Genomic DNA, 14,059 nt, shown 5'->3' with positions numbered 1-14,059 from the left:
CCCCCCCCCCCCCCCCCCAACAGTGTCCCATCCTGGCTGTGCCTACAGCTCTCCCGAAGGCTTGGCAGGCCCAGGCAGTGTCACAGAGAACTTGCTGGCAGCAGGGGTTGCGGCTGTGTTCTGGGAGCAGCAGCCCCAACTGCCATTCATGGGCTCGCAGCCACCTCTGGCTTCAGGTGGGGAGCAAGCGCTCCGATCTGGTGCAGAAAGCCAGCCACTTGTGGCTGAGGCTCAGCCCCTGCCCGTCTCCTGCTGCCTCTTGGTGGGTGAGCTTCACGGTGTGAGCTGACACCAGCGCCCGTGGTTCCTTGACCGTCTTCCTTCCCTGTGGGCAGTGGGTGCTTCTCTCCAGACGGTCTGCTATAGACTGACCTTGTGGCCACTGAGGTCTGATGTGCTCTTCCTCCCTGTGGCAGGTTATGAGAACTACAATTACTACGGTGCCCAGAACACCAGCGTCCCCACAGGAGCGACCTACAACTATGGCCCAGCCTCGTGGGAGGCCACCAAGGCCAGCGACGGCCTGGGGGCTGGGGGCCCTGCCATGCACATGGCTTCTTATGGCCCAGAGCCATGTACCGACAATTCCGACTCTCTCATTGCCAAGATCAATCAGCGGTTGGACATGATGTCCAAGGAAGGAGGCAGGGGCGGGAGCAGCGGCGGTGGGGAGGGCATGCAGGACCGGGAGAGGTGATTATGGACCTGAGCCCTTCCCTGGGGATCCCACACCCCAGCTTTGTGCAGATGGCAGTGGGTACCCCCTCTTCCAGCGAGGATGTTCCTCGGCTCCCTCCTGAACATGGAGTGGATGAGTTGGGTGTTACCGGCAGAGGCACTGTGCTTGGACTCTCTGGCTTCCTGCGTGGTGGGGCTTAGGGTGTGACTGTTAGCTGAACGACACCAGACTCCTTAACTTATTTCTGCGTCAGGTACCTGTAGACCCTGTCGCTCTCAGAGCCAAGGGCTCCATGCACCTCGTTCAACAGTGTTGAAGGGGGATTGTTGGTGGGTTTTGCCTTCCGAGCACTCAGGAGGGCTGCGTGGTGGTGTGGAGAGCCAGCTTTGTGGGAGACTTGCACACGTGCCCAGACTGTGGTGATGGTTCTGCTTCCTTTGCAGCTCCTTCCGCTTCCAGTCGTTTGAGTCCTATGACTCCAGACCCTGTCTGCCCGAGCACCAGCCCTACCGCCCCAGCTACAGCTACGACTATGACTTTGACCTGGGGCCTGACCGGAATGGTGGCTTTAGCAGTCAATACAGTGACTGCCGGGACCCAGCCCGAGAGCGGGGCTCCCTCGATGGCTTCATGCGGGGCCGGGGCCAGGGCCAGGGCCGCTTCCAGGACCGGAGCACCCCCAGCGCCTTCATGCGCAGCGACCCTTTCTTGCCGCCAGCAGCCTCCTCGGAGCCCCTGTCTGCTCCCTGGCCGGAGCTGAACTATGTGGGTGGACGGGGCCTGGGAGGCCCCTCCCCCAGCAGGCCACCGCCATCCCTCTTCTCCCAGTCCATGGCCCCGGACTTCAGTGTGATGGGCATGCAGGGGGCCAGCGGTTACGACAACTCTGGGCCCTATGGATGCGGCCGGTCACAGACCCGGATGAGGGATCGGGTAAGCCCTTGGGAAGCTCTAATCTGCCAACTTACAAACAACTTTATTGAGGAAAACTTGGGAATTCGGACACTGTAAAATTCACTCATTTTTAAGTGTACGATTGAGTTTTAGTAAAAATGTACACAAATGCGCAGCCTTCACCACCGTCTAATTTTCAGCATTTCCATCAATCCAGAAAGAAGCCAACCTCTGCCCTTAGCAGTCACTCCCTGCTCTCTCCTCGAGTCTTGGCAACGGCTAATCTCTCTGCCTTTGTAGCTTTACCCCTCCCAGGCCTTTCACGTGAACGTTATCACATAATATGTGGTTTTTTGCATCCGACTTCTTTGCTTAGTGTAAAATTGCGGGTGGGGGCGGAGTTCAACTGTGTCCTCTTTCTTTCTTTGTTTTCTGCAAAGATCAAAGACCTTTCCTGCCTTTGTTCTCTGATCTTACAACTTCTCTGTTCTTCATTTCTCTGGGGTTTCTTAATGGTCTGGGTAAGCGGTACATCGGATGTGCTTGTGTCTGTAGCCCAGGCGGAGAGGGTCTGATCGCTGTGGCCCAGATGGCATGGGCAGGAAGCGGAAGCAGTTGCAGATCTACGACGAGCCTGACACCAAACTGGCCCGGGCTGACAGCGAAGGAGATTTTTCTGAAAATGGTATGCCCTGGGGGCCAGGAGGCCCGGGTGGGTGTGAGATGTGTCCGTTTTGTGCTTGGTGCTCTGCCTGCCCGTCCATGCAGTGGACATGGGTTGAACTCCAGGGTGGCACATATCGCCTGCACTCCCACGGCCCCCGCTGCCGTCAGGACAAGTGGCTGCTCTGGGCAGTGAGCTCGGGAGGGTGGGAACAGAGTGGGCTAGCTACTGCGGGGCTGATTTTCCCTCTTCTTTGTGTCCGGTAGATGATGGGGCTGCTGACTTCCGGTCGGGAGATGAAGAATTCAGGGGTGTAAGTCCAACCTCACTGGTCAGCCTCCTTTGTTTCCGGCGTGGGGTCCCTTCTTTACATTTACTCTCTTTCTCCCAGAGGCAGGAGCAGCATCTGTGGTAGACTTGACTATTGTGTGAGCGGATTTAAGAGGCTGACTTGCAGCCAGAAATTTGTATTTGTAACAGCACCTCCCTTCCTGGGGCGCCCGGGTAGCTCGGTTGAGTGTCCAACTCTTGATTTCTGCTCAGGTCATGAGCCCAGGGTTGTGGGATTGAGCCCTGTGTCGGGCTCTGCACTGACAACTCAGAACCTGTTTGGCATTCTCTCTCCCACTGCTCCTTTCCCCCGTTTGTGCGCACTGTCTCTCTCTCTCTCTCTCTCTCTCTCTCAAACAAATACAAACCGTCCTTCCCTTCCTGAAAACACTCCCAGCCCTCCCCCACAGACACTCCTGTGTCCTCAGCGATGCGCCTAACCATGCATGTGGCTGAGGCTTTCAGACAGGCCTAGAAGCCTTACTTACTGCCAGCTCTGTGCTGGTGCTGAGCTGCATCCATGTCCTTCCGCCTTAAAAACCGGTCATGAGAGACAGGCATTTAGGGCCAGCTCTTAGCCATGATCATGCACAAGCACCGAGGTAGTCCGCGTTTGCGCCCCCCACCCCAACCCCTGCAAATTCTGATTCATGTCTAGGCCAGGGCCTGGAGATCTGGCTATGTGAAGGTCTCAGCCAAGTGCTGCTAATGGTCAGATGGGTGGGGGGTTGGGGAGGCAGAATACAGTGGATTTTCAGCTTTCTGGGAGTGTCTTTCTTGCTCCTGATCTGGCTTGCCTAGATCTTGAGTCTGGGAATCTCTGTATCTGCTGCTGAGTAAGTTAATATTGAGCTTGATGGCTAAAAAATGGGGAGTATTGTGAGTTTCAGTTAGATGCATTTGTTATAACCTTGGTAAATATAAACAAATGGCCTGGAAACTTGGTAAATCTCTTTTTTGGTATAGAGTGTTGGAACTAGCATCCTGCAAATGAGGGTTTCTTGACACAGAGCCGATGGATGGGCTGTTGGCCTTCCCATGTGGCGGCTAGAGGGAATTCTTTAGAAAGAACTGAAAGAGGGCCACTGACTTCAATGAAAAAGTATGTTCGTCATTACACAACCTCAGAAGGCAACCAAGAATAGTGACAGGACACCCCCAGCATCTGTCCCACTGCCCTGGCACTTGTCCTAACACATTGTGACCAGGTGGTGGCAGGGTGCTAGGCTGGTTGTGGAGGGTTCTGGAAACTCCACCTCACTGTCCACCTTTATGTGCCCTTTTTCAGGAGGACGAGTTCTTTGACTCCGGGAGGCAGAGAGGTAGGCATCGCTGCATGTCCCTTTGAGCTTTCCTGGGACTGCCCGCCCGGCTCCCGGCGAGGCTGCACTTCTGAGCAAGCCCGGGGCCTGGATGGAGGGCCTGGCGGCTCAGGGCAGAAGAGGGGCTGTGGCCACCAGGTGGGCCTTGGTCATGGTGCTCACCCCCAGGCTTTGCTCCAGTGCTTAGAGCAGCACTTGCTGGAAACAGGTCTGTTTGCCTCACTCGATATAGGCTGTCGAGAGAGGGGGCAAACCTCAGCTCTGAGTGTGTGCAGCGGCTTGCAGCGGTAGGGAAGGGAGAGTCTCAGAAATGCAAAAAAAGAAAAAGGTGCTCTCCAGCCTGTCTGCTCTGTTCCCTATTGGCCTATTGCAGGTCCCTGTACTGTTTTTTCCTGGGCTGCTTTCTTTTCACACTTCCCTCTGTTGCCAGCCCAGGGTTGTGCACTCAGCCTCTGTGGTGGGCGTGCTGGCAGCAGCAGTGCACGTGGCTGCTCAGACACCTTCCCGGGTTGGGGGCTGGAAGGGGGGGATGGGAGGGAGGAAGGCCTGTCAAGGGCACCCAAGCCCGGATCCTCCAGAGCTACTCCTTGCTCAGCAGGTCTCATCAGGGCCATTGTGGGAGACCTAAGAGTCCAAAGTAAGCGGCAAGAGCAGAGCAAGGTTAAACCCTTTCAGGGGGGCGTGGAGAAGCAGCCCGAGACACCGTGGCCTTGAGCTTACCCAGAAGCCGTTTGTTTCTTTTCCCGTTCCCATGGGTCTGTCCATAGCTGGTTTTCCCCAAGAACCACAGGCTGGCTCCTTTGTGGCTCTGCTCCCATAAACCTGCAGGCTCCTGGCTTAGATGCTCCTTCTCCTGTGTGTTTAGGCTTGGCCAACCCTATGAGGCCCTCCCACCTTGTTGATCGAAGTGATCATTCCTATAGCTTGGGACCACACAGAGCAGTTTGCAGCTCGTGCAGCAGGGTAAATGCTAAAGCAAAGGTGACATGTTTATTGCGCGCAGGTCCTGCTACCTACCCGGGATGACTTTGCTATTAAACAACAGTAATAGTTTCAGGCAGTGACCTCTTGCCAAAAATCCCACACGCCCTTTTGAGAGGCTTCTGAGCAGCGCACGCCGGTCGCCATCTTCGTGGGACAGTCTCGTGACTGGCATCAGGGGTAGGGGTTACAGTTCAGATGCTTATCCAACCTTTTTTCAGTGTCTGGCCCTGAGCCGCGGTGACCTGGCCCGGCCTCATGCTGGGACGCTGGGCTGCACAGCGCTCAGACGAGCCCCTGGCGCTGGCCCCAGGGGACGGACGGAGGACCAATTGGTCTCTTCCCACTTTTGTTTCTAGGACTGCTTCCCTCGTAGCTCTGGGAAAGCCCTAGATGGACGGTTTTTGTGAGTGGAAGATAGAGTTCGGGCCAGCAAGGACTGTCAGACCTGCTGAGGCCCTAGTTCAGAGGAGGCTGACGGGACAGTCGTCATGGTCCACCGAGAGGTGGGACGGAGGGCGGTAGAGCTGCTCGCTCTGTTTTCTGAGGCCTCCCCGCTGCTGCCTCTTATCTGGGAAGAATCGCTTCTCTCTCTCCTTAAGTGACTTGGGGAGGAGACCCGATGGCAGGGCGCTGGATCAGAAAAGCAGGGTAGGGAAGGACAGAGAGAGCAGGTGGGCCGTGGTGTGCGTGGGATGGGCAGGCCGAGTCCCTGGCCCGTCCCAGCCTCGTCACACCGTGGGGGCATGTGAGGCGACTCCCTGGGAACTCCCAAGGGTTCTCCTCAAAGGCCTATCCCTGCTGGGGGCCTTTGACAGACTATTGGTGCCTCAGGGTGTCCTGACCCTGCCGTGTGTGGAGGCGGCGGCAGGCACGGGGTGTGGTGGCCCAGCCGTGGTCCCCATCAAGGCCCTGGTGCTCAGCTCCTCTGCGGGCTCCTCAGGGCGTCTCGAAGGGACTTGTCTGTTACAGGAGAGAAGGACGACGAGGATGATGAAGTAAAGAAGAGAAAGGAAAAGCAAAGGAGGAGAGACCGCATGCGAGACCGGGCGGCCGACAGGTGAGGGGGCAGGCCCGGTGGGGGGCGTGGGTGGGGACCTGGGCACTGGCAGGGTCCTCCTGAGCTCGTCTGTCTTCACTGCGCAGTGAGGAGCAGCCTGGTTTGATCTGACTCCGGGGTCTGTCAGGACATCCGAGTGAGGTCCAGAGGAGACAGGACATCCGAGTGAGGTCCAGAGGAGACAAAACTTGGGAAATGGCGACGGCACTACGTTCTTGCCAGTGGGTCGCTGCCCCGCGTGTGTCCAGCAGGCGGCGCCATTGCTCTCCTGCTGACCTGTAGGGAGTTTCCCTGTTCCCTGCTTGTATCTGTCACCCCAGACAAGTGAACTTCAGCAGAGCTGCTAAGAAGGTGCNTGTCCAGATCCGGACTGCCTCTGGGATTCGGCATGGCAGTTGTATACCTGTAGATGCTACTTTGCAAATTTAGTCTCTAGATGTAAAAAGAATTGCAGTAGTGCAAAGGGTGTCGGTGTGACCACACCATATGCCTCTCTGCCTTTTCAGTAATCAAGCAGCTGCTAACTAGGAATGGAAACCACTGGGAGTCTTGTGAGCCCTTGGTTGCCCAGGCCTTGACCGCACATGGCAGTCTCTCTACACCCAGGCTCTGTGTATGATCTGATGGGGAATCCGTGCCCTTATCGCTCACATGGGGTGGTGTTTTTCCTGTGCAGAGAAGTACAAAGCAGATGTTAGCAAAAAAGCTAACTGTAGAGGCAGGAAAGCCAGGAACTGCGAAGTAGGAACTTCCAAGTTTTAAAGAGAAATTCATTGAAATGTTTGTTATTGTTTGTTTATTTTGAGAGTGAGCAAGCAGGGAAGGGGCAGAGAGAGGGAGAGAGAGAGAATCCCAAACAGGCTCTGCACCATCAGCACAGAGCCTGATGAGGGGCTCAAACTCCTGAACCATGAGATTGTGACCCAGGCTGAAATCAGGAGTCAGGCAGTTAACCAACTGAGCCACCCAGGCGTCCCTGAAATGCTTGCTTGTTTTTAAGTGAGTAAGTAACGAATGATGGCTAGGTCAGGTCTGTTTCCGTGCCCCATGAGAACGGAGGTGACATTTTCTTCAGAAGGATCATTAGACTCCACCCTAGTGACAGAGGGTCCTCAAAGAGACTTGGAGAAATTGTCACAAGGAAGCGTGAACCCTGTATTTCCTTGGTCACTTCCTGAGAGTTGTACCCATTCGTACACATAGGGCTCCAGAACTTTTTCTGTGCATCCTCCAGTGGGGGAGCTTGCAAGAGTAAGCGTCATGCCCCATCCAGAGAGAAGCCAGGCACTGGGGGCCGGCGGCAGTGTGAGCCGGTAGATGAGGACGCCTGAGCGCCACCGGGCCTGTGCTGTTACCCCATGTTCGCCAGGGCCTCCTGGGCAGAGCGAGGGAAGCAGCGGCCCGCTCTGGTGGCGTAGGGCTCTGAGCCTGCTCTCCCCTTGCCCTGTGGCGTGACTGCATTTGTGAGATCTTGAGAGCAGGCCACAAAGAGACGCCAAGTTCTAGCTGTAGAATTTGATGGGACAGGTCTTTACGTTGTGTCCCATGGGAAAATTTGTCTTGGGTTTTAAGTTGTGTAAGATCTTCTGAGAATTCCTCCCTGACATTAAAATGAGGTTACCTCAGGGGCACCTTGGGGGCTCAGTCATTTGGGCATCTGACTTCAGCTCAGGTCATGATCTCACAGCTCATGGGTTTAAGCCCCATGTCGGGCTCTGTGCTGACAGCTCGGAGCCTGGAGCCTGCTTTGGATCCTGTGTCTCCTTCTCAGCCCCTCCCCTGCTCATGTTCGTTCTCTCTCTCTCTCTCTCAAAGATAAATAAAGTACACGGGGCGGCTGGGTGGCTTAGTTGGTGGGGCATCCAATTTCGGCTCAGGTAATAATCTCGTGGTTCATGGGTTTAAGCCCCACGTTGGGCCCTGTGCTGACAGCTCAGAGCCTGGATCTTGCTTCAGAGTCTGTGTCTCCCTCTCTCTGCCCCTCCCCCGCTCATGCACTCACTCTCAAAAATAAACATTTAAAAAAAAAATTTTTAATGAAGTTATCTCATATCCTAGTGCCTACAGAAAGAAGTTACAGAATTACCACCCCTACCCCACCCCCAGAGTAGTGGTCTGAAGGCTTTTAGGGAGTCCACAGTTTTGGAAAAATCTTAGGGTGTTCTCTTAGGGGCCATTGGGCCCAGCAGACTGGAAAGGTGCATAAATCCCTTCCTGAAATACTTGCAAGACTGTATTTCCATTGTTAAGATGGGGAAACCTGGGGTAACGGCTACTCTGAAACCCCATGTGAGGTCAGAAGTCTTGGTACAGAAATTGCTTTCCCATTTCCATTTCGGTTCTAACCAGAGGTGGACTGGTTATTGTATCACTGCTTCTCTCGTCTTCCCTCTCCAGGATTCAGTTCGCCTGTTCTGTGTGCAAGTTTCGTAGCTTTGAAGAAGATGAAATCCAGAAGCATCTACAAAGCAAATTTCACAAAGAGACACTGAGGTTTATAAGTACCAAACTCCCCGACAAGACGGTGGAGTTCCTTCAGGTAAAGCACACTTGGTGTCCATCACAGTGTTTCGTGATGCTCCTACAGGAATCGGCACGGAGAAGGGAAGGGGTCGGGAAACACAAGGCCTGGGCTTTCCAGAATGACAGTGTACAAGTCCCGGGTCCGAGGGAGAGCCGAGCGCTCTGGCCACTGTAGTTCCCTCCAGGTCTGCCCACACAGCTGCTCGGAGGGCCGTCTTCCCGTCCTTGGGGCGGCCGAGCCAGGGCTGCCCTCCCTTGGGGCCTTGGCAGCCGCCTGCGCCGAACCATCGCTTGTGCGGCTGAGAGGCAGGCAGACGCACTGCCCTGTCGTTTATTCGGTGCCATCTTCTCTAGGAGTACATCGTAAACAGGAACAAGAAAATTGAGAAGCGGCGTCAGGAGCTGATGGAGAAGGAAAGCACAAAACCCAAACCAGACCCTTTCAAAGGTGAGTCATGGTCGTGGGGCATGCAGCTGAGTGCCAGGCCAGCCCAGCGCAGGGTTGCTGCGAGCGTGACCTGAAGACCCTCGGGTGGGACACCTAGCAATGGGAAAGCAACCCTCGAAGGTGTCTAATGAATGTCACCACTTCACTGGTGGCTTATCGGAGTGATATTAAGCCCCCTGATGTTTTCTCGTCCTTTGTATGAAATGACCAGACAGATGAAAAAAGTTGAATGAAATTGCCCAATGTGGGTGTGCTTCTGTCTGCTCCCTCCTGCTGGAGGCTAGGGGATGCCGGTCACAGATTCTGTCCTAACCCGATCCTTAGGGACTAACCACTAGGACAAAATGTGGGCCCTTTGGGGGAGCAGGAGAGCACTAGATGCTGTCCCAAATCGTACCAGACTTGGGTTGTATCCACAGGGATTGGCCAGGAGCACTTTTTCAAGAAGATAGAGGCTGCTCACTGCCTGGCTTGTGACATGCTGATCCCCGCGCAGCATCAGCTCCTCCAGCGGCACCTGCACTCAGTCGACCACAATCACAACCGCAGGGTGAGTCCCCTCCGGGTGCCGGGCCAGCTGAGCCTTTCCAGGCTGCCAGCAGTGGGCTTCAGAGCTTCTGTGTCTTGTGGGGAATGCTCGCATCTTTAGGAGCTTTTTAACCTACTCCGCTGAGTCTGTCCTTGCATCAAAGGATTATAAGACGCGTCCCGATTTCTGTTGAAAGTGAAGAATTAACAATGGACTTCAACAGAGTAGGTGAAATTCTCCTGGTTGAGAATGTGCCCTATAAACCACACAGGTGAATTTCTTAGTTGTTGACAAAGGGGATTTCCTGTAAGCTAAGGCTGAGGGCCATTCAGAGCATGGTGGCCTGGGGGACCCAGAGTTCAGAACGGATTTGGGCCTAAGTAGCTGGTGGGGCCTGAGGCTAAATGTGTAGACTCAGGGTTTTGGCAGATCTTTTAGAAAGGATCCCATCGCAGGTACTTCTGGCTCTGAGGGCCATGGGGTCTGCTGACAACGCAAGTCTGCTGCCGATGGGCACCAGCAGCCAAAGTCTGAGTGGGTGTGGCCGCGTGTGGCCCCCCGCTTGCCAAGCCCTGGTTTAGTCTCTGTCTTTTGTTCACCCGACTATCCAGTGGAGAAGTCGGTACCTGCCTGTGCATCTCTTTGTTTATTAAAGGTCATCCAGAAAGCACGATACAGACAAGCAGTATCGTTTCAATGGGCCAAGCTTGAAAATAGCCCGATGGTTGCAGCATTCCCACTTTTGCTGTTGAATTTACTTATAATATCACTGTAACTCAAGAGACTGAAAAGAAAAACCGTGTCCTTTTCCCGTGCTGAGTCCACAGGGCGCCCCGTGTGCGAATGTTCTGGTTTCAGGCTTGCCGGTCGGTGCACACAGCACCTGGCAGGCAGTGGTGCGCCGGTGCTTTTATTTCCACGCTGCCCTGGTGCCAGTCTCTCTCTAGGGCCTCCTTTCTCTCCTCATCAGAGTGTGACATTTGGGGACTTGCCACAGTGAAGAAAGATGTTCTTTTTCTGTGGGGGGCTGACCCCCGGGCAGCTCAGGGTCTGCACACTGGGTCTGAAAACCCGCGTTTGGCTCCCTTTGCAGTTGGCTGCGGAACAGTTCAAGAAAACCAGTCTGCATGTGGCTAAGAGCGTTCTGAACAACAGACACATAGTGAAGATGCTGGAAAAATACCTCAAGGTTTGTGCTTAAGGGTCCAGTGTATGCGAGAAGCTCTTGGAATGGAGGGTGAACTCTACAAGTATGGAAATGCATCCGGACTACAGAACTTAGCATCTCTGAGTCTTTGTGAAGACTTGAGGGACACTGGAATGTGACCACTGCGGTGGGTTTCCCGTGACCCCCCTGCTTCGCGGGGTCCGGGATGCACTCCTGCTTGATTCGTCATGTGGTGGTGAGATGCTTAAAGAAAACTCCCGAGTTAGATGAGAACTGTCCAGGAAAGAAGCCAGAAAGAGATTCGCTGGCAGAGACCGCCAACAGGAGTGAGGGGGAGGGACGAGCCGGTGGTGCCACGACTGCTGTGCTTTAGTGACCCGAGCAGAGTAATAAAAAGGCCCAAAGAGGGTGCCGGAGAGAGGTCCAGCTGGGAGAGCCCCTGGTTCCCCCTTGGGAAGCCCATCTGTTAAGTACTCAGCCCCAGACCTCAACGTTTCAGGCTGGTCGTTAGGCTCCAGCACGGCCCGACTAGGATGATCTGTTTGCCCACCTCTCAATTATTAAATCCGCCAGTATTGGATGCTTCATGCTGCCTGTTAAAGGCATCATAGAATCTTTTTTTGTTTTTAATTAGAGAGCACATGCCATGAGAAAGGCTGTGGAGGGAAATGGAATCCCAAGCAGGCTCCATGCACCGCACAGAGCCCGATGTGGGGCTTGATCCCACAACTCTGGGATTATGACCTGAGACCAAATCAATGGTCAGATGCTCAACTGACTGAGCCACACAGGCGCCCCAAGGCATTATAGAATTTAAATAAGTAACCATGACTGGCCAATATTTTATGTTGTGGTTTAAACAGATTTCAAGTTTCTGGAGTCAGGTGTAGATGCAAGCTTCAAACACCATATTTCATGTATTCATGTATTTAAAAGATTTTTTTTTTTTTTTTTAAGTAATCTCTGCCCCCCACTGTGGGGCTCGAACTCACAGTCTTGAGACCAAGAGTCGCATTCTCCTCTGACTGAGCCAACCAGGCATCCCCTAAACACCGTATCTTAAAACCTATGTTCTAATCTGCCAGTGGTGATATTTACTTTTACTAAACTAGAGGCAGTTTTGCTTTTTTTTTTTTTTAAATGTTTTATTTATTTCTAGGAGAGAGAGAGACAGCTTGAGCAGGGGAGGGTCAGAGAGAGAGGGAGTCACAGACTCTGAAACAGGCTCCAGGCTCTGAGCTGGCAGTCAGCACAGAGCCCGACGCGGGGCTCGAACCCACGAACCGTGAGATCATGACCTAAGCGAAAGTCGGACGCTTAACCGACTAAGCCACCCAGGCATCCCAAGGCAGTTTTAGCATATGCTTGAGAGAAAGCAGTTTGGCTTCCGAGAGTCCGACTGGGGTTCAATCCTGACTGATGTTTAATAGTTTAATAGTTGTGTGGCCTTTGACAAGTTGCTGAGTCTCATTTCCTTATCTGCAAAATGAGGCAACCCTTATATAACCAGGGCTGTGTATTTAAATGAAACTAAAATTTAAAACTCACTTAACTTCCTGTTATGAGGGCTTTTTTTTTTTTTTTTCCTCGTTTTAATTGGGTTGAGAAATCCTAGGTCTTTTTGAACTTCACCATTATGTGCTTGTGCAAAGAAGGGGGTGGCAGTTAATTGAGTTAAATTTTTGTTTTTTTAGTGTTTTATTTCTGAGAGAGAGACAGCATGAGCAGGGAAGGGTCAGAGAGGGAGGGAGATACAGAATCTGAAGCAGGCTCCAGGCTCTGAGCTGTCAGCACAGAGCCCGATGTGGGGCACGAACGCATGAACCGTGAAATCATGACCTGAGCCGAAGTCGACGCTTAACTGACTGAGCTGCCCAGGCGCCCCTATTGAGTTAAATATTTGTAAATACTTCAGTCTAAATTTTAAAAAGCCTTTGAAGGAGGTGGGAAAAGTACATCTTTCAAAAAACCCGTTGTGAAGATTGAAATTACTAATATTAAAAATAAGAATATCCCCAGGGGCGCCTGGGTGGCTTAGTCGGTTAAGCGTCCGACTTTCGCTTAGGTCATGATCTCGCGGTTCGTGGGTTCGAGCCCCGCGTCCGGCTCTGTGCTGACAGCTAGCTCAGAGCCTGGAGCCTGTTTCAGATTCTGTATCTCCCTCTCTCTCTGACCCTCCCCTGCTCACGCTGTGTCTGTCTGTCTGTCTCTCTCTCTCCTAGAAATAAATAAAAAAATATAAAAAAACAAAAAGAAAAAAAAAAATAAGAATATCCCCTTATTCTGCTTATACCATACGCCCCAGCTAACTAAATAGGAAAACGGAAGTTAAAGGGGAAAACAGTTGTAGTGGAACTTTTCTGAGATGACTTTTCTGGACTCAGAGGCCCTGAGCACCTATAGGATCAACTCCCCTGCTGGAGTTGAAGGTGTTTCTCTGGCTTCCTTCAGCCTCTCACCCGGACAGTTCTTCAGGCCGCACTGACCTTTTCCTCTCCTTGGCCAGGGGGAAGACCCCTTCACCAATGAAGCCGTTGATCCAGAAGTCGAAGGAGATGACAACTTAGTAGCTGAGGACAAGGAAGAGACCCCTGAAGAGGTGGCTGCGGAGGTCTTAGCCGAGGTTATTACGGCAGCAGTGAGAGCCGTAGACGGGGCAGGAGCACCTGCTTCGGAAAGCACCGAGGTGCCGGCCGCAGGGGAAGGCCCCGTGGACTCGGCGGAGGCCCCTCGTGGTCCTCACTCTGAACAGCTGGCAGAAGCGGAGACGCCGTGTGGCACGGCCCCTGAGAAGGGCAGCACCGAAGCAGAGGCTGGAGGTGAAGCTGCCCAGGCCGGCAGTGAGACCGCGGAAGCCGGAGGTGAAGTGGCGGCAGAGGGCGCCGAGGTAGTCCCTGCTCCGGGCCCGGCTGCGGCGGGAGCCGGGGAGGAGCAGGTGGGTGCGGAGCCCGAAGGGGCCGTCCCCACAGACTGAGCCTCCTCCCCGCTGCGGGGGATGCGTTTCAGACACACGTTGCTCGCTCTCCGTTTGTTCTAAGCAGTGCTAGGGTGTGTTACTGGAATATGCTGGAAACTTTGGTGAAGAGACCCAGCCGTTTCCTTCCAAACAGTGTACCTCGCGGGCTTGTGTTACAGGTTGTACGGCTCTCTGCCTCGGTGTCAAGGCTGCAGGAGTCGCACGTTCCCCCATGTGGTTGTGAAATCTGTCTACATTGCAGTCGGAGTAATAAAAGTTGGGTGATTAGATTTTGATATTTTGCTTNAGTCTATCTTATTTTATAAAGTTTTTTTTTTTTTTAAGTTTTAAGAATTTGCTGTGGCTTCAGTTTTTGACCTGCTTTGGCAGCGCGCACCGTGTGTCGTGTGTGACCCTCACAAGATGTGGCAGCAGAATCTCCTTAACAGGATGTTGGTTCTGTGACATCAGTGAACTCGAAGGCCTCATGAGCCTGACAGACCTG

General features: G+C 53.5%; 1 protein-coding gene across 4 annotated transcripts in view; it reads left to right on the top strand.

Moving 5' to 3' along the window:
- The window catches only part of AKAP8 (A-kinase anchoring protein 8), an 18,232-nt gene extending 4,179 nt beyond the window's left edge, over positions 1 to 14,053 (top strand). The window contains exons 4-15 of one of the 4 annotated variants that reach the window (XR_013336959.1): positions 417 to 693; positions 1,123 to 1,612; positions 2,129 to 2,258; positions 2,504 to 2,550; positions 3,856 to 3,889; positions 5,843 to 5,930; positions 8,328 to 8,469; positions 8,808 to 8,901; positions 9,321 to 9,451; positions 10,524 to 10,619; positions 13,105 to 13,830; positions 13,900 to 14,053. Coding sequence is in view for 3 of the 4 variants with exons in the window: in XM_077771622.1 (XP_077627748.1) it covers positions 417 to 693; positions 1,123 to 1,612; positions 2,129 to 2,258; positions 2,504 to 2,550; positions 3,856 to 3,889; positions 5,843 to 5,930; positions 8,328 to 8,469; positions 8,808 to 8,901; positions 9,321 to 9,451; positions 10,524 to 10,619; positions 13,105 to 13,572 (1,997 nt within the window). In the remaining variant the exon portion in view is untranslated. Of the gene's footprint in view, positions 1 to 416; positions 694 to 1,122; positions 1,613 to 2,128; positions 2,259 to 2,503; positions 2,551 to 3,855; positions 3,890 to 5,842; positions 5,931 to 8,327; positions 8,470 to 8,807; positions 8,902 to 9,320; positions 9,452 to 10,523; positions 10,620 to 13,104; positions 13,851 to 13,899 lie in introns of those variants that run through there. The other 3 variants (XM_077771622.1, XM_077771624.1, XM_077771625.1) reach the window with 3 other exon arrangements.
- The last annotated feature ends 6 nt before the right edge of the window (positions 14,054 to 14,059 follow it).

Source organism: Crocuta crocuta, unplaced genomic scaffold (genome assembly GCF_008692635.1).
Source record: "Crocuta crocuta isolate KB4526 unplaced genomic scaffold, BGI_CrCroc_1.0 scaffold755, whole genome shotgun sequence".
Lineage (NCBI taxonomy): Eukaryota > Metazoa > Chordata > Mammalia > Carnivora > Hyaenidae > Crocuta > Crocuta crocuta.
The sequence above is the reverse complement of the archived record's forward strand: the minus strand, read 5'-3'. Positions and strand labels throughout refer to the sequence as shown.